Consider the following 19484-nt stretch of genomic DNA (forward strand, 5'->3'; position numbering starts at 1 on the left):
CGCCGTTGCCAGCGTGTCGTACACCGAACTCTTAGCCAAACTCAAGGAGCACTTCACCCCCAAGAGGTCGGAGCTCTTCTGGAGAAGGATTTTCGAAAAGAGGAACCAGAAGCCGGGCGAATCTATAACCGAATTTGTGGCCGCAGTAAGGGAAGCCGCACGCCGTTGTAAATACGACAACCTGGAAGTGCGAATCAGGGACAGAGTGGTCCTAGGGCTACGCGATGAACAATTACAAAACAGAATCATCGCGAAGCCCACCGGAAACTTACAAGAAGTTCTGGATGAACTGCTCACATATGAATCCACAGGGAAACGCGACCCTCCCCACAACAGCAATGGCGCAGCGGGTGAAATCAACCATGAGAGCCATGTGGACGGTGGGGAGGAGGACTACCGGTGGAAAACGGGCATCGACGAGATCACCCGGAGACTCGGTAAAATTCTAGCAAGGAACAACCATTCGGAAGGCGCCGACTGCCTCAGAAGACAACCACCACCGCAACTGCACAGACCACCGAGGGAGGGTCCGAACCGACAGAGAGACCCCGAAGCTAAGTGCGGAAGCTGCGGAGGCAACCACCCCCGGGCAACCTGCAGGTTCCGCAACGCAAAATGCCGCAACTGCGGAAAAACCGGCCACATCCAAATAATTTGCAGAGGCAGACCACGAGACAATCAACTCCACGACATCGACGCCTGGGCCACAGGTAAGGTAACCCCCCACAAAAGTGGCAAAGAGACCCACAGGCCACAGGCACAGAGCAATAGCTGGGGAAAGGGGGTGGTCATTAACCAGTTATTAAGCCCCAAATTAAAAATTGAGGTCCCGACTGCAGGGCATTCCCTGCAGAATGGAAGTTGATTCTGGGGCATCAGTGTCCATTTTGGGGGACACACTGGCACACATAGAAGCCAGAAGCGGGCAGCGAGTTCCCATTAAATGCACACAAATACAGTTAGCAGATTTCCAGAGGACACCCATAAGAGTAAAGGGGAAGGTCACCATCGACGTTTGTTTTAAGGGATTTAAGGGGCCACTAGACCTCCTAGTAAGAAGGGACGCGGTGGCTCAGTGGGTTAGGACACTGAGCTTGTCAATCAGAAGGTCGGCAATTTGGTGGATCAAATCCCGAGTGCCGCGTAACAGAGTGAGCGCCTGTTACTCGTCCCAGCTTCTGCCCACCTAGCAGTTCGAAAGCACGTAAAAATGCAAGTAGAAAAATAGGGACCACTCCAGTGGGAAGGTAACAGTGTTCCGTGCGCCTTTGGCGTCTAGTCATGCCGGCCACATGACCACGGAGACGTCCTCGGACAAGCGCTGGCTCTTCGGCTTTGAAACGGAGATGAGCACCGGCCCCTAGAGTCGGAAACGACTAGCACGCATGTGCGGGGGAACCTTTACCTTTAGACCACCTAGTCACCGAGGGTCAGAGAACCAGCTTGATCGGCTTCAACTGGTTCAGTCCCTTAGGCATATGGGTCGGGGGAATTAACACAGTACAACACCAAACCCTCAAATCCATCTGCGACAGCTACGCAGATGTATTTGATGGCTCCTTGGGGAAGTACAAGGGAACCCCCCCATTAACTTTAACCTGGATCCAGCAGTGAGCCCCATCAGGCTTAAGGCCAGAAGGGTACCCTTTGCACTCAAACAAAAAATTGAGGCAGAGTTAGACAAATTAGTAGGCCAGGGAGTGCTGGAACCGGTAGAAGGGGGCCCTTGGGAAACACCCACCGTCACCCCCCTTAAACCTAACGGGGACGTGAGGATTTGTGCCGACTATAAAGCGACACTAAACCTAGCACAGACCACAAACCCCTCTTAGGGTTGTTCACAACCGACAAACAGACTCCCCAGATTATGTCACCCAGAATGCTGAGATGGTCAATCTTCTTATCAGCATATACATTTTCCATCAAACATAGACCGGGGGAAGGAAATGGGCCATGCAGACGCCTTAAGCAGGCTACCCCTACCAGTCACAGACACGGACCCAGCTCCAGTGGGCCAGATCTTCACACTACAAGAACTCCCAGAATGCCCTCTGACGGCCAGGGACATTGCCACTGCCACCAGCAAGGACCCAATACTAAGCAGAGTAGCAGCACGGGTCCAAGGGGGTTGGTCAAAGGAAAGCCCAGACCCCAAATTTGCGCCATACGTCAGAGAAGAAGGGATGAAATGTCATCACACTTAGGGTGTCTACTATGGGGAAACAGGGTAGTAGTGCCAGAGAAGCATAGGGACAAGGTCATCCAAGAACTACACGAGGGGCACCCGGGGATCGTTCGCATGAAAGCATTGGCCAGGAGTCATCTGTGTTGTGTCCGGATCGGCGACATTAACAGGGAGACGGGGATGTTGAAGCACCCTATGATGTGGGGGATGGGGTGGGAGAGGGGTCCGTTGCATCCATGGGTTTTTGTCTCCATCTGAACTCCTTTTGAGAGCTTTGGACTTCCAACGCCCAGCGTTGCCGGGCTGGGGGATTCTGGGAGTTTGAAGTTCAAGCCGCTTTAAACCAAACAAAAAAAGCGGCTCGGGTTGAAAGACAGGCTGCTGTACGCGCCCTGCAGCGGGCAAAACGGATCGGTGCGAGGCCGGTGCAGGGTTCAAATCCAGCCAGCGAGCAGAAGAAAAAAAAAACCAACAGATTTAAGATTTTATGTTGGGGGAATTCACCTTTTTTTGGGGGGGAGGGTGTTTGCGTGTTTTGGGGAGACATCTGGATGGGGTCCCTCTCCACTCAAGCGAACTCCCCCCCTTTGGCGAAACCTGCTGAAGTGGGGGGGCGTCCTCGTGGGGGGGGCTTGGGAAGGCCACGGGATGAATCCAGACGAGCCGTGCATCACCTGGGAAAGCCGCAATCGGCGTTTCCAACCAGCCAACCCCAACAAATTTGGGGGGGGTGTCCAAGCTTTAGCCCCTTGCAACGTTTCCTCCAGCCCGTGATCCCCCCTTTTTGCATTTTTTTGGGGGGCAATCTTGGATGTTGCCATTCCCAAGACAGGAAAACAAGAAAGTCCAGTAGCCTTGTGGAGAAGGTGGGTGGGTGGGAAACACCTTTGAGACAACCAGGACCTGGATTGACCCAGAATCTCCGTAGACATTCCCAAGACCAGAGTCGGCGCGGGAGAGGTGTCACCTGCCCCCCCCACTCCTTCGGTCGGGATAAGCAAGGCTGGGGGGTGGGTGGGTGGAATCCTACGCGCTCCACCCCGTCCCGTTGCAGCGGGCGCCTTCCAGGCTGGAGGCGGGGCGCTATGCAAGCTTGCACGTGTGAACGCGCGTCGCCTTGCTTCCCGGGTCCGCGGGCTTCTGCAACCCGAGTTAAGGGGGTCGGGGAAGCCAGGCAGCAACCTGGGAGACCCCCCCCCCCACCTCCAAAATGCAATTTTCCAAGGGGACGTTCCGAACCGTTGCAACCCAAGCCGGGGCAGTCGGCGAGTCCTCCGCCCGCCGGGGCGCCCGATGCTCCGGCAGCTCCTCCCGGAGCCCGCGGGGCGGCGCTTCTCCCTCCTCCTCGGGGCGGCGGCGGAGGGAAGAAGGGCGGCCCAGCAGCCATTTTCCGGGCAGCCGAGCGCGTTCCCGGCGGAGGGTGGCCCGGACAAGTGGGGTAAGTGGCGGGCGAGGGGCAGGGGGCGCCCTTTGCGCCGGGAACACCCATCCCCATCCTCCCCGGCCGGGAGCCTGCGGGCTGCGGGGCACGGGCTTTGCAACCCCCGCTTCTCTGCAATGCCCGGGCTTTTCCTTCGCTTTTCCCAAATGCGGGGTTGCTTTGACGGGGTTTTTTTTTTTCCTGCCGTGGGAAGGGGGAGAGCTTCCAGCCCCGGGTCCTGCCTGGCTCTCTCCTTCCTCCTCCCGGATCTGGGACTTTTTTTTTTTTTTTGGACGCGTGGGCGCGGCGGGTCGTGGGAATGGCTGGAAGGCCGGTTCCTGCGGGCAAAATTTCACCCCCCCCCCACTTCAAATCGCGTCCTTCTCGGACGGCTTGAACCTCTTTCACCTTGCCGAGCCTGGCTCGGTCGAAAGGGAAGGGCGGAAAGCTCTCTAACCCCGCGGTTCCTTGCACGCTGCTTTCTGGCTCCTCTTCCGCGTGGGAATGCAAAAGCGGCCACGCGGGTTCCCACCTTGGCCTTCTGCGGTAGGTTTCGTTTCCCAGCTTTGGTGAAGATGGTGCCGAGAGAAAGAGGGAATGAGAAAAGAGAAAGCAAGATAGGGGCCTTTTGGCCGGGGCAGAGGAGGTACCTTGTCTCTCGTGTGTGTGTTGGCTTGTACGTGGGAACGCTTTTGCCCTTGGTTGAAGCAAAATAGGGGCCTTTTGGCCGGGGCAGAGGTGCCTTGTCGCGTGTGTGTGTGTGTTGGCTTGTACGTGGGAAGGCTTTTGCCCTTGGTTGAAGCAAAATAGGGGCCTTTTGGCCGGGGCAGAGGTGCCTTGTCGCGTGTGTGTGTTGGCTTGTACGTGGGAACGCTTTTGCCCTTGGTTGAAGCAAAATAGGGGCCTTTTGGCCGGGACAGAGGTACCTTGTCTCGCGCGCGCGTGTGTGTGTGTGTGTGTGTGTGTGTGTGTGTGTGTTGGCTTGTACGTGGGAACGCTTTTGCCCTTGGTTGAAGCAAAATAGGGGCCTTTTGGCCGGGACAGAGGTACCTTGTCTCGTGTGTGTGTGTGTGTGTGTGTGTGTTGGCTTGTGCGTGGGAACGCTTTTGCCCTTGGTTGAAGGAAAATAGGGGTCTTTTGGCCGGGACAGAGGTGCCTTGTCGTGTGTGTGTGTGTGTGTGTGTGTGTGTGTGTGTGTGTGTGTGTGTGTGTTGGCTTGTACGTGGGAACGCTTTTGCCCTTGGTTGATTTCACCTGCCAGCTTAATTGAGGGATTTGTGGCTTTAGGGATGCCTGCTTGACAGCTTGTAAATATCTTCAGCTGTAACCCAGTGGAGTTACTGAATAAAGTTCTTCCTGCAATAAAATTGAGCATAGAGATTGGTGGAACTGCCCACGTTTTCATTACTACATGCATCATTTCCTGCTTATTTTTTCCCCCTAAGCAATCCGTAGAAACTAATATGGCAAGAAGGGGGGGGGAAACCTTGTAATTCCCCCCTTTTTAAAAAAAACAGTACAAGAGGTATGTTAAGGATTTATTTATTTTAAATTAGATTTGACCCGGGTGCGGGAAAGGGCAAGGAAACAAGGCAACCCCATCCCCTTTTTAGTCACGTGTGGTGGGAGTTTGCTGTAGGAAATTTCCAAATCTTTTCAGACTGGCTTTCCCCTCCCCATTTTGTCAGCTGACAAGAGGGGAAAACAAAAATCTGCAATCTTCATCCAGGATGGTCAGGAGTTGGGGGGGGGGGGAACTGAACTTTGGCCATTTAAAAAAAATGTCAAACTTCCGGTTAGGCCAGCTTCGCTTGAGGACGGAGAAAGATGCTTCTTTCCAGGAGGTTTTTAAATAAAACAAAAATGTGATTTGAAATTTTAAATGCAAAATTAATTGATAAGCCGCCCAGGGTCACCTTGTAGAGGAGTTGGGCGGCATAGAAATTTTTTTTTTAATCCCATTTTATATCCCGCCCTTCTCCGAAGACTCAGGGCGGCTTACAATCTAAGCACAAATCAATGTGCTTAGCAAATTTAATAAATAAAAGAATAAATGAAATGAAATATTTTTTCACATTTTGGAACATACACACACACACACACACACACACACAGACACAGACAGACAGATTGGCTGGGCGGTGTAGCATAAAATGTTAAAATATAAAAAAACTAAAAGTATACATAAAAATTTAAAATGTAGAAGGAGGCAAGAACGGTGCAATGCTGCTGAAATTAGCTAAAAAAGGCGAAGGGAGGGCTTTAAGGATTCTAACCAGCCCTATGGGTGGTGGTCCTCTGGACTCCCCACGCCAGGTTGCAGATGCATGTTTGAATCCCTCTTCTGAAGGCCAGGAGAATGGGGACTCACCTCACTTCTCAGGGTGGGGAAGAAGGGGGGGCAATGGCAGAGAAGGCTCTCTTCCTGGACACCCCCCCCCAGTTGGAATCCTTTAATTTAGGGAATTTGCAACACTCCTTCCCTGCCTGGGCAAGTGAAAGAGCCTTGGTGTTACTCCTTAAGTAACACCAGCTGCCTGCAATTAGTGCAGGTTCGAGTCCCACCAGGCTCAAGGTTGACTCAGCCTTCCATCCTTCCGAGGTAGGTAAAATGAGGACCCAGATTGTTGGGGGCAATTAAGCTGACTTTGTAATAATGCCGCTTGGGGGGGGGGGAAAGCCCTAATAAGCAGGCATATACATAGAATGAAGGCTATTGCTAAGCACATTGATTTGTGCTTTAGATTGTAAGCCGCCCTGAGTCTTCGGAGAAGGGCGGGATATAAATGGGATTAAAAAGAAAAAAAAAGTGGGATGGGAGATGTAATGTGTTCTCCAAAGCGCCAGAAGGCAGGACGAGAAGCAACGGATGGAATCCAATCAAGGACAGAAGCAACCTAGAACTAAGGAGGAATTTCCTAACAGTGAGAACAATTAACCAGTGGAACGACCTGCCTCCAGAAGTTGTGGGTCCTCCAACACTGTAGGTTTTCAAGGAGAGGTTGGACAACCATTTGTCTGAAATGGTGTAGGGTCTCCTGCGTGAGCAGAGGTTGGGTGTAGAAAAGAGGTCCCCAACCTTTGGGGCAACGGGGACCGGTTCCGTGGAGAAAAGTTTTTGAAGTGGGTGGTTTTGTGTGCTGCCTGCATCCCGCGGATGGGGCTTTGCTTGTTTGTGCGAAGCGGTTGCTTCTGGACCAGGGGGATTGGGGACCCCTGGTCCAGAAGATCTCCAAAATCCCTTCCAACTCCGTTATTCTGTAATGGGACGAAGACAGTTTCATAGGTAGCCTGGCCCCATGCCATGTTCAAGGTGCTTTAAAGATGTCCTACTATGCTGATGTTGTCCATTCAGTCGTGTCCAACTCTGGGCGATTCTGCGGGCCAGGTCTCTCCACGTCTTCCGATCTTGCGATACTTCTTCAATTTTTGCCCTCTGGCTGGGGTCAGCTTTGATGGTGTCCAGCCACACTGTGTTCTTTGGCGGCCTGGTCCCCTTCTATCTCTTAACTCTTCCCAACGTAATTGCTTTTTCCAATGAATTTGGACACGGCCAAAATAACTTTGACAATTTTGTGCTTTTGCCTTCCAGTGATGTCCTGCTAACACTTAAGCATTATCTTCGCAGTGTCGCTCTCTCGCTAACCATGCAGGTGTTTTGTTTATTTAGGAAATCGGGAGGAAGCTCCTTTCTCAAGAGGGATGACGTGTAATGGCCCCGTTTCGGAGGACCCCACCCAAAACCTGGCTCAGTTGACTTCCAGACTAGGAACCTTTGCCAATTTCCCAAGACTCTGTCCCGTTCCTTCTTCAGTACTCGCCCAGGCGGGCTTCTTCTACACTGGGAAAGGAGACCAAGTCAGATGCTTTAGCTGCCTTGCAACCCTAGAAGGATGGAAAGAGGGGGACTCGGCAATTAGAAGGCACAAAAATGTTTCTCCAAACTGCCGGTTTATCAACGATGGCAGCTTTGAAGAGCATCATCTACTTTCCAGGCTCCCAAACGGTCCTCCTGGAGGAGAAGGCACCAGCTCCGTCACACCCGATTCTGATCTATCTTCCGATTTTGAGGCCGATTACTTGTTGAGAACTAGGCAGGTGGTGGATCTCTCTGGCTGTCTGTATCCCCAAAATCTGGCCATGTGCAATGAAGAGGTCCGGCTGAGATCTTTTCACTCCTGGCCTCCCTACGTGCCGGTTACCCCAGAGGATCTGGCCAACGCTGGACTCTATTACCGAGGGGTGGGGGATGAGGTGGAGTGCTTTTGTTGTGGGGGCAAGATGAAAAACTGGGAACTGGGGGACCAGGCCTGGTCGGAACACCGCCGCCACTTCCCGAGATGCTTTTTCGTCCTCGGATATGATGTGGGAAATGTTAGGACCGTTGCAAATCAGCCAGGGGATGCACAGCTGGACAGAAGCAACGTCCTCCGGGTGCCGCCGCTACCACCACCGCCTCCCCCTCCTACTGCTCATAACCCCTCAATGGCAGATTTTGCAAAGCGCCTCCAGAGTTTCGGGGTGTGGAATTACTCGATGAGCAAGGAGTGGCTTGCTCAAGCAGGCTTCTACAGCTTAGGTAAGTGAAGGCTGGGTCTCCTTGGCTGGCTTCACACAATCCCATCCTGCCAAGCCCAACACACCGCCTTAGAGATAATCCTGGGCTTAATGGCCACCATTGAGCCCAAAATTGTCACCGTCATTAAGTGAATTTTGCCCCATCTTACAATCTTTCTCGGCCGCGGAGGTTAAGTGTGAATCACTACAGTTATCAAATTTAATAATGGTTAAATGTGAAGCTGGCTTCCCCACGGACTTTGTCATGAACTGTGATGGCCTGACCCTGGGACACCGCGGCCATCATAAATACGAGTCATCTGAATTTTGATCACATGATCATGGGGTTGCTGCAATAGCTGTGTGAAAAACGGTCATTAAGTCAACTTTTTTCCCCCGGTGATGATGAAATGAACTGTTTGTCTTGTCAAGTATTACATTTGCAGACGAGCTTGTTTTCGTGAAAAAAAGATGCTTTCCCCCCCCCCCCCCCCCCGCAGGTATTGGCGATGGTGTGGAATGCTTCTCCTGCGGTGGTGGATTGAACTCATGGAAGGCTGGTGACGATCCATGGGAGGAACATGCAAGATGGTATCCGGGGTAGGAACATTTCATTTTTTTTCAGATTCTACCTTAGATTCAGGGTTGCTTTGCAATATTGTTTACCTGATCCTTCGCTCGGGGATATTCAAAACCAGATGTGTCAGAAGTGGAAAAAACTTTGGACTCTTTCTAGAGTGCGGACAAGAGCAGCCAAGAGGATTAGGGCTTGGGGGCTAAAACCGATGAAGAACGCTTGGAGGAATTGGGTATGTCTAGTAAAAAGAAGGATTAAGGGTGACACTACGATAGTAGCGTTCCAGTATTTGAGGGGCTGCCACAAAGAAGAAGGGGTCAAGCTATTCTCCAAAGCACCAGAAGGCAAGATGAGAGACAGTGGATGGGGACTAACCCAAGGAGAGAAGCAACCTGGAATTAAGGAGAAATTTCCCGAGAGTGAGAAGAATCAACGGAAAAGCTTGCCTCCAGAAGTTGTGGATGCTCCATCACTGGAGGCTTTTAAGAAGAGGTTGGATAACCCTTTGTCTGAAATGGTGCTAGGGCTTCCAACTTGAGCAGAATGTTGGACTAGAAGACCTCCAAGGTCCCTTCCAACTTCTTCTTACGCTGGACAACTCTAGCAGGCGTGATGGAACCACAGCTGCCAGTCAGCGTTAGAAAAAGGGGAGGCTGCTTTAAAGAGCCAATGGTTTAACATTAAAAGCTGCTCATAGAATCATAGGTCTTCTAGTCCACACCCAGGTCCAAGGCAGGAATCCTTATTCCTTACGTTCATAAGGATGCTTTTGGGGAAAAGCAGAAAAGATGCTGACGTCACCTCATCAGATTTCTTCTGAATACAGGTTTGAAGGTATGCACAGCCTATCCAAGCTGCTGGAGGGCACAGTGGGTTGTGTGGGTTCAGGTCAGGGGTGGTGTGTTCCCCAACGAAAACTTAACTGAGTGTAATGTGTGAGTTGGATGACTGCTTGGTTCCAGTGTCTTCAGCTTGGCTCATTTTGTTCCAACCTTTTGTACCTAGCTGCAAATACCTGGGAGAAGAAAAGGGACAGGCTTTTGTGAACAGAGTTCATTTAACGCCTTTGCCACAGGAATCAACTGTAAGTCTGCTTTTTTCTGAGTGTCTCCCTTTTTTTGGAAAGAGATCTTTCTTTCTTTCTTTCTTTCTTTCTTTCTTTCTTTCTTTCTTTCTTTCTTTCTTTCCTTCCTTCCTTCCTTCTTCCTTCCTTCCTTCCTTCCTTCCTTCCTTCCTTCCTTCCTTCCTTCTTTCTTTCTTTCTCTTTCTTTCCTTCCTTCCTTCCTTCTTTCTCTTTCTTTCTTTTTCTTTCTTTCTTTCTTTCTTTCTTTCTTTCTTTCTTTTTCTTTCTTTCTTCTTTCTTCTCTTTCTTTTCTCTCTTTCTCTTCCTATTTTCTGTCTCTTTTTCCTTTCGCTTTCTCATTCTTTCTCTTTTTCCTCCCTCTTTTTCCTCTTTGTCACCCTCTCTTTTTCTTTCTCTCTTTTCTCTCTCTCTCTCTCTCTCTCTCCTTTCCCTTTGCTTCCGCCATGCACTCGAGCCAACTCTGCAGGGACTCTTGTTTTCGGATGAATGTGGATTTTAAATCATGCATGCACCGAGCCAATTAAATTAGTAGAAAGGCTGGAGTTACTATCCTGCGGTCTCTCCAGCTGTCTTCCTGTGAGCAGATGGCGTTCCCATCCGCAGCTGAAAAGGTTAATTGCTGCCACGGAAAAGGCCACGTTTAACTGATTTGATTCCTGTTTTCCTGTTGATGGTGGCAAGCGGTCTAGGCGATTTGCTCGCAGGAATGAATTGACGAGTGCAAACTGTGATATTTGTCACCTGAGGATGTTGGGAGCCCTGTATGTGCCTGTTTAGACGACAGAGGTGGAGGAAGAGAAGAGAATGCACTAGTCCGGATTGAAGGACCTAGAGATTTATAGGTCAGCTATAAATATTCCCCTTAAGTTTAGGAGCTTGCAAAAGCGGGAACAATGGCTCAGCCGTTAAAGATGCTGAGATTGTCATCTGGAGAGCTGGCAGCCCAGGTTTGAGACCCTGGCACCGCACGACAGGGTGAGCTCCCGTTCTTTGCTCCAGCTCCTGCCCACCTAGCAGTTTGAAAGCATGCTAATGCGAGTAGATAAATAGGTACTACTTCAGTGGGAAGGTAACAACTTTCCATGCACCTTTGGCATACAGCAGAAATGTCTCCGGATCCCTGGGCTAAGAAACCAAGATAAGCACTGCGCCCTAGAACGGGGGTGTCAAACTCAATTGCGGTTGCCCTCAGGGGGCCGGGTGGGCATGGCCTGGTGGGCGTGGCCTACTGGGTGGGCGTGGCTAAAGTGTGTATGGCCTACTGGGTGGGCATGGCCAGCTCTACATCGTTCGCATCAAGGGTGCCTATGGGGGCCTGGGCAGGAGTGGGACAGATCTGGGGCTCTCTGGCAGGAGGAGGGTCTCTGAGCTAGGCCAAGGCAGTGGGGGCCATTCCCTCACTGTTTCCAGGATGGCTTTGCGGGCCGCATGAAACCACTTCACGGGCTGGATCTGGCCCCCGGGCCTTGTGTTTGATATGTCTGAGCTAGATGTTGGCTCAGCCCCTTCCTCAAACCACATCTCCCCTTCCCATCCTATTATTATGTAACCTTTATAAGCTAGTATTTCTCAACCCAACAACTTTAAAAGGTCCGTGGGCTTCAAGTCCTAGAATGCTTTTGACCGTAAAGTTGATAGGTCAGCATAAATAAACTGTACTAGAAGCTATGGATTGTGACACTCGGTCAGGTTTTTCACACACATTTACACAGGCAGAAATTTGATCCTAATCCAGTGCTACATTCTTAAAAACCATTTATTTGTTTATTTAGGTAGAAGAGCCTGAGGAAGTTTTAGCTATTGAAGGTACGTATACTCTGAAGTAATTCCATTGTGATCAGTTTTAATTACTTGCTGTCATCGTGAGTCAATTCCAGATCTGCTCAATTACTTAATCTGCAATTTTTTTTCTAATTGTGTTTGCCAATAATTTGCAAAGGAAAGAAAAAAAATGCAGCGGTTGGTTTAATTTGGCAAAATTTTCAGTCTATTAGTGTAAATTAGTGCTACGTAAGTATTGACCTGATCTTAGGATATTTTAAACTTGTAGCCAGAAAATTACTGTAAGTAAAATGCTGGACCTTAGTTAGAATATATTGATTATTTAGAAGGAAGCAAGAGTCCTTTTTGTTTGCATCTTATTTTAATTTAATCATAGGGACTCATTGTCAGAAATAATAGGGAGTAATTTTGTATCCCCAAGAATGCATAGTATGGAGATCCTAGTGTAGAAGTGAATGTAGTGGTCTGTCCTGTCATTATTCATTAATTAAATGAATAATGGGGTTATTTTATTATTTTTATTTTCTTATTATTTTTATTTCTTTTATATTAATGTTTTTATTTCCTGTAAGCCGCCTTTGAGCGGCCGTGAGCAAGTAGGCGGCAATATCAATTTCCCAAGTAAAACTTAATAAAATCTCGTGAACATTTTCCTATGCCAGTTGGGAATTTGGTCTGCAGGTAAAGACCAGGACATATGACCACAAATTAAGACCAGAGTCTCCATAACAAGATGGTTATTAAATCAGTCACGACTGATTTTACGACTTCTGCCATTAAGGGAATCGGTGCTCTTGTTAAGGGAATCATACAGTGGTCAGTAATGAATCCAGCTTGCCCCCCCCCCCTTGACTTTACTTGTCGGAATTTGACTGGAAATGTTGCAGATCGTGGTCATATGACCTCGGGATCCTGCAACCGTCGTAAATCCGTACTGGTTACCAAAGCGACTAAATTTTGATCATGTGACCGGGGGGGGGATGCTACGGCTGTTGTAAATCCCAGGACTCGTCGTAAGCCACTGTTCTTGGGGCCCTTTTAACTTTGAACGGCTACTCAACAAATGGCTGCGGGTTAGAACGAACTATATAAAAATACGATACCTAATTGAGACCAAATATATATATATATATATTTAATCCTGGCTTTGAACTTCACCCGAAACTGTCCAAGCTTTCAATTTTCTTACTTTAAGGTGGAATGTGGGATCATAGAGTGGCTTTATCTCTTTTGGATCCTTCCTCATTGGGTGGGTCACTGCTCTAGAGAGCAATAAACTCTTGATTGATATGGGACCCAACTCAGATCCAAATCCCTCCCCCATCGTTTCGTCTGCAAACCGTTGATATATGTACAGGTAGTCCTCGATTTAACGACCACCAACCTTTCTGTTGTTAAGCAAAACATTTAATTGAGTTTTGCCCCATTTTACGACCTTTGCCACCGCTGTGGAGTGGATCCTCGAAATTAGTAACCCGGTTGTAAAGTGAAACTGCCTCCCCCCCTTGACTTTGCTTGTTTGGAAGGGGATCACGTGACCGCGGGAACACAGCAACACAGCAATAAATATGAACCGGTTGCCGAGCGTCCCAATTTGGATCACACGATCAGAACGGTCGTAAGCGTGAAAAACGGCCGTAAGTGACTTTTTTCAAGGGTAACTTCGTACAGTCGCTTAAAAAAACTGTTAAGTCGGGGACAGCCGGTAGTTTTGAGTTTCGTGTAACGTGTGAGTGCAGCTCTGCTCTTAACTCTCCCAGTCAGGTCGTCTTGCTTTTCATGAGGTTTTCATCTCTCCCTTTTTGCAGACGAAGAGCATCTGCAAAGCCGGGTGACCCAGAGCGCGTTGCAAATGGGATTCAGCGCAGAGGAAATTAGCAAAACGGTGGAGAGGAAATACCGCCTTTCGTCCCAGCGCTACCGGTCGGTTGAGGCGCTGGTCACAGACTTAATCGGGGCGCAGAGGGAAAATACACCCGGCACGTATTTAGAAAAGCATCTGCAGAAAGGTGATTGTTGTAGATCCCACTGCCTGTAGATAGACTAAACCCAATTACGCTACGCAAGAAAGGGACTAGGATAAACCCAGTTTGGGGTCAGAAGTTTTGTTTGCGGGGGGGTGTCTGGTGTTGCAAGCGTGGAAAGATTAGAAACTCTTCGCCTTTATACCCGAAATGGACAGGGAATCCTCAACTTAACCACCATGTGATCCAAATTCAGATGCTGGGCAACTGGTTCATATTTATGACGGTCGTGGCATCCCGTGTGTGTGTGTGTGTGTGTGTGTGTGTGTGTGTGTGTCATGATCCCCTTTTGCGACCTTTCGGCAAGCAAAGTCAGTGGGGGAAGCCGGGTTTGCTTTTAACAGCCTGTGTTATTAATCTGACAGCTGCAGCGGTTCCCTTAATTGCTGTGGCAGGGAAGTTCGTAAAATGGAGCAAAACTTGCTTAACAAATGTCTCGCTTAACGGCAGAAATGTTGGGGTCAATTGTGGGTTGTAAGTCAAGGGCTACCTGTAATGGTAAGTTTTATGGCAGATCCCAGTTTGATGACTCCCACTTGCTGGGAGTCCAGCCATTTCTCTGTTGCCAACACATGCAATTAATGGCGCCTGCTTTCTTGTCCTCCTTGATGAAGGCATCTTATGTCTGTGGAGATTCTCCGTCCTCCAGGTCCTGGTTGTCCCAAAGGTGCTTTTTCAAGAGCCAACTGGAGTTCCTTGTTTTTTTTTCTTTGAAGACGTTTTGCTTCTCATCCAAGAAGTTTCTTCAGCTCTGGCCGGATGGTGGGGAAATGGAAGTATTTATACTCCTTGCAGACAGCTGGAGTACAAACCCATCAGGATAAGATTCAGCAGACCCATCTGCATGAAAAAGACACAAGGCTGCTCTTTCGAAGACAGCAAAGTCCATATTTGGCACAGAGAGGACATCTGGTTTGAAAGAGGGGTCAAAGAGGCCATTTAGGTCAAAACTGAACAGCCCTCTCTCAACAAAGGGGGAGGGATATGACCTCATCTATCTCCAGTCTACAACACGGTCCTTTCAGCAGCTCCAAGGCGGCTCCATGCCCATTTGCACCACTCAGGTAACCCTGAGGACACAGATAAGCCTCCAGGTGGCCTCAAGGAGTCTCTAAAAGAAGGCAAATGACCGGCTGTCTGCAAGGAGTATAAATCTTCCGACTTCCTCACCGTCCAGTCAGAGCTGAAGAAGCTCCTGGGATGAGAAGCGAAACGTCTTCAAAGCAAAACAAGAAAGTCCAGTTGCTTCGTGAAAAGAGCACCTCTGGGATAAGGCGTCTCATGAAATCTCTCTTTTCTTTTCTTTTCTTTTCTTTTCTTTTCTTTTCTTTTCTTTTTTTTTCTTTTCCGCCCAGCAGATCTCAGTACAGAAGAGAAGCTGAAACGTCTGGAGGAAGAAAAAATCTGTAAGATCTGTATGGATAAGACCCTCTCCATGGTCCTCATTCCTTGCGGGCATGTGGCTTGCCAAGACTGTGCGGAGACGGTGGAAAAATGCCCCTGGTGCTCTGGGGTCATTGCAAACCGGCAGAAGATCTTTATGCCCTAATAGGATTTGCCAGTTGTGAGAGATTCCATTAAAAACAAACAAACAAACAAAAAAAGCAAAAGCTGACCCAGATTTGTAGGTGTCGCCTCCAGAATGCATTTAGCGAGAATCGGCTCTTAATTGGATGCACCGGGTTGTGTGGTATGAATCATCCGAGAGGGTGTTGATTGGGTTTCAATCCTACTTATTCATTGTACGGACTTTGAATCCGAGCGCCTGAATTGGAGAGCTTGCAATTGTGTGGTTAACGTTCGGGGGGGTGGGTGGGTGGGGGGTGGCCAGAACCTTTTCAGTGTTTTGTCATGTTTTCAGTTGTGGAGAATATCTTTGAGGGATTTCCCCTCCCCCCTTTGTAAAGTTTATAGCTGAACGCACCCAAGGACCCCAAGAACTTGGGAGGGGTGGGCACCTCTGCCGACTTTACCACCTGTGGACTTCAACTCCCAGAATTCTCGGCTGAGGAATTCTGCGAGTTGGAAGTCCACAGATCGTAAAGTGGGCAGAGTTGCCCACCTCTGCACTAACCAGATCTTCTTTCCCCCTTAAGACCCTTAGAATGGTTAAACTTGCTCCTGATGCCGGTCTGAAAGTTGCATTCTTTTTATTATGTCGGCATGCAATAACAGTAACTCTCCGGATTTCTGCCCATCCCTGTTGCAGTCCGAAGCAGTATAAGCCAAACAGAAGGTCAACAATTTAGCGGAAAGCAGCTGAATGGAAAAGGGTGTGAAGAATATTTCAGAAGAGGTAGATCTTGATTTCCCCCCCCCCTCCGTCCATTCAAAGGTTAGATATTCTCCAAGGACGGCAGCACCTATAACTCTCTATTTTACAAACCAAATCCCCTTTCCTTGGTCTGTCTCTAGGAAGCCAGGTGCCAATCACGCGGTTTTTTTGTTTGACCTGACCATCTTAGCTGGAGAAAATAAGGGTTCACCTTCTTGATACCCCTTTCTATCCCAGTTCGAGGCTCATCGGGGTTCTAGCGTGACCTTCATAGGTGGGAGTAACTGGAATTGCACAAACTAGGATGGAAGTCCACAACCTGGGTTAGTTTCACATTCCAGTTTGCACAAAGGCATCGCAACCGATGCTTTGGGATCCAGACGTCGCGGCAAAGTCCTGACTTTTGGTAAAGAGCCACACACCGGTTTTAGATAAGTTTGGTAGCCTGCATATCCCCGTTCATTTTCCTCCATAGATTAGTGCGATACGTGAGCAGACTTTTTTGAGTTTTTATCATTTATGTGTAGAATTGAGCTGCTGTTCTGGTGTACCAGGTTTTTCCCTGAAATAAAGGATGGATTGGGTAGATGATTGATATTGGTATATGCGGCTTTGAGATAATACTAATAAGTGGAGGGAATACCTGTGAAATGGATGCAATCCTTTAATTTAGAAGTTGAGACACAGTTTATCTGCGTTTCCCCCTTGCACTAGGTATTATATTAGGTAGCAAAACATAAGCTGAATGTAACACTAATTGATTCCAATCCCTGTTGCCTCTTTATTATAGAGGAGTGAGAACTGGCTAATGCATTTCAATTCCAGAAGAACAAATGTGACGGTGGTTTTTAATTTTACTTCAGGGACTCCTTTCTGAAATTCGTAGGATGCAAAAATCTCTCAAGCACTTGAGGATAATAAATCCCCTTTTGAGATTAAATTATTCCTCCTCTTCCTAATATTGTCCTTCTTGATCAGGGAAAATCAACATGTTTAGGTGCCTTTTCCCCCCCCCCCAAGTAATAAATCTGTAGTTTGTTATTGCCATCTTGCTAAAAACGATTTAGCTGTTTTACCTTACTTTTTCTTTTTTAAAAAAAATATATAAAAATAATGCATTTTATTTACTTCCGTATTTATTGGAAACTCGTTTTAAGAGAAACACTTTGGTGGCACAAACCAAGATGGGTGTCGCCACGAAGCATTGCGGAGAAGGCGGCTGTGTCGTGGTCCCTTTTGTAGAAGGGCGCGTGGGCGCGTTTGCTGCTCTTGTTTTCGTTTTGGCTTTGTGTTTGTTGAACAGTTCTCAGCCCAAAGGGGTAGATTTGCAACTTCTCCGGACACTTGATGGCAATTGCATAGGCCGGGGGAACCAGAAACTGACAGTTTGAACTTCATTCAGAACGCTGCTAACCTCACTCGAAAAACTTCCCTTTCCGCTTAGCAAGGCCAGATAGCTTTTTTTTTTTGGGGGGGGGGAGGACTCCTGGATGGTTGCCAATTTTTTTAAAAAACATTTTTGTAAATTTGCTTTTCTCGTGCAAGGTTCCCTGATCTGCCCCACTTATTTTACAGTTATTTATAACTGGCATAATTTAAGGCAGCTATTCTTCTTTGTGGTGAGATCTGAACTAAAGAAAAAACAGTTAAAACCAGGCAGAGTTGTCTTGGGGGGTGGGGGGTGTATGTCACTGTTGTTCCTCCGACATCTTTGCAGGTTTCGTTTTAATCCCTTCGTTCACCGTAGAGAATAACAAGAACTTGTTTTATATGGGAAGCTATTTGGGGCTTTTTCTTCACGATAGTTGATTTTTTTTCACCTTTTTTTAATGTCACAAACGCATCTGGGAAATTTTTATGAGCTGTGCATACGTTGCGTGTAAATCCACACCGAAATAACGGAGCTTTAATGACCCGGGCTGTAAATAATAACTGTTGATCTTTGACAACAAAAATTGAAATTGTTGACTTTAGAAGCTATATTCCCATGTGTTAAAGAGAGATTTATTTTTTTAGATGTACTATTACTTAACATAATCATAGAATTGTTTTGCAGTTGATCTCAAGTGATTATTTTTAATAAAGTGATGTATTATTTTATATTCTGAACGTTTTTCTTTTTACTTAAGACACAAGACCAATTAATACGCTTGAGCCCGGTCTCTATCCATCACTTTATTTCACAAGGATCTAATTTATATTTCCATTTTTCTCAAGCATTTAATTCATATATTATGCTAACCTATGGCTTATTGGAACTAATTCAGTTAGTTAAATCATCATTAATCAGAATAGAGCTGGAAGGGACCTTGGAGGTCTTCTAGTCCAGCCCCCTGCTCAAGACCCTATACCAGGGGTAGGCAACCTCGGCTCTTTTATGACCTTTCTTAAACCTTTTCTTAAAAACCTCCAGTGATGAAGCACCTAGAACTTCTGGAGGCCAGCTGTTCCACTGGTTAATTGTCCTCAGTGTTAGGAAGTTTATCCTTAATTCCAGGTTGCTTCTCTCCTTGATTAGATTCTATCCATTTTTCTCTTGTTTTCTGGTGCTTTTGGAAAATAAGTTGACCCCTTCTTCTTTGTGAGGGTATTGTAGCCACTACATATACATATACTCGTAGCCACTACATAATCTTTACCAGACATGTCAAACAAGGCCCGGGGGCCAGATCCGGCCCGCGAAGTGGTTTCATGCGGCCCGCGAAGCCATCCTGGAAACAGTGAGGGAACGGCCCCCACTGCCTTGGCCCTGGCCCAGAGACCCTCCTTCTGCCAGAGACCCTCAGATCTGTCCCACTCCTGCCCAGGCCCCCATAGGCACCCTTGATGCCAACGATGTAGAGGTGGCCACGCCCACCCAGTAGGCCATACGCACTCTAGCCACGCCCACCCAGTAGGCCACGCCCACCCAGGCCACACCCACCCGGCCCCCTGAGGGCAACCGCAATGCTGATGCGGCCCTCAATGAAATTGAGTTTGACACCCCTGATCTTTACAGTATGAAGGAATTCTCTTCCAATGGAGAGAATTGGAGGCTTTCAAGAAGGAATGGACAGCCACTTGTCTGGAATGGTATAGTAAGGGGTTAGACTAGAAGACCTCCAAGGTCCCTTCCAACTCTGTTTTTCTGTTAATGACTTAGATGAGGGAATTGAAGGGGAACCCATCAAATTTGCAGATGACACCAAAATGACAGGCGTAGCCAACACCCCAGAGGACAAACTCAGGATCCCAAAAGATCTCGACAAACTGGAACAATGGGCCCCCATCCAACAAAATCGAGTTTCAGTGTGGAGAAAAGCAAAAGTTTTACATTTAGGCAGGAAAAATCAAAACTTACAAGTACAGACGTGGCTCAAAAACAGTAACTGTGAGAGGGACGTTGGAGTCCTAGTGGACGATCACTCGACTCCGAGCCAGCAGTGTGCAGCAGCAACCAAAAAAGCTAATACAATCCTGGGTTGTATAAACAAGAGGCATAGAATCAAGATCACGTGAAGTATTAGTACCGCTTTATAAACCCTAGTCCAGGGGTAGGCAACCTCGGCTCTTTTATGACTCATGGACTTCAACTCCCAGA

The 19484-nt window shown here is 48.1% G+C and overlaps 1 protein-coding gene across 5 annotated transcripts; it reads left to right on the forward strand.

The window, feature by feature from the left end:
* Positions 1-434: 434 nt before the first annotated feature.
* On the forward strand, positions 435-18004 carry XIAP (X-linked inhibitor of apoptosis). 5 transcript variants are annotated; one of them, XM_081336725.1, is made up of 8 exons: positions 435-710; positions 7276-8184; positions 8663-8762; positions 9745-9823; positions 11596-11629; positions 13132-13242; positions 13414-13614; positions 14988-18004. In XM_081336725.1, exons 2-8 carry the CDS (start codon positions 7308-7310, stop codon positions 15176-15178), a joined length of 1593 nt encoding a protein of 530 aa, XP_081192851.1. In that variant the 5' UTR covers positions 435-710; positions 7276-7307; the 3' UTR covers positions 15179-18004. The 5 variants fall into 5 exon arrangements, with proteins under 5 accessions (XP_081192851.1, XP_081192849.1, XP_081192850.1 ...); XM_081336723.1 differs by lacking the exon at positions 435-710 and adding an exon at positions 3464-3623; XM_081336726.1 differs by lacking the exon at positions 435-710 and adding an exon at positions 4220-4251.
* The last annotated feature ends 1480 nt before the right edge of the window (positions 18005-19484 follow it).

The sequence above is a fragment of the Vipera berus genome, assembly GCF_964194415.1.
Source record: "Vipera berus genome assembly, chromosome: 11".
Taxonomy (NCBI): Eukaryota; Metazoa; Chordata; class Lepidosauria; order Squamata; family Viperidae; genus Vipera; species Vipera berus.

Bases quoted from the DNA above. Each gene is read 5' to 3' on its own strand.
- XIAP (XM_081336723.1), top strand. From the start codon at position 3,479: ATGCTCCGGCAGCTCCTCCCGGAGCCCGCGGGGCGGCGCTTCTCCCTC. The intron at 8,185-8,662 runs GTAAGTGAAGGC...CCCCCCCCGCAG, and splicing joins AGCAGGCTTCTACAGCTTAG to GTATTGGCGATGGTGTGGAA. The intron at 9,824-11,595 runs GTAAGTCTGCTT...TTGTTTATTTAG, and splicing joins CTTTGCCACAGGAATCAACT to GTAGAAGAGCCTGAGGAAGT.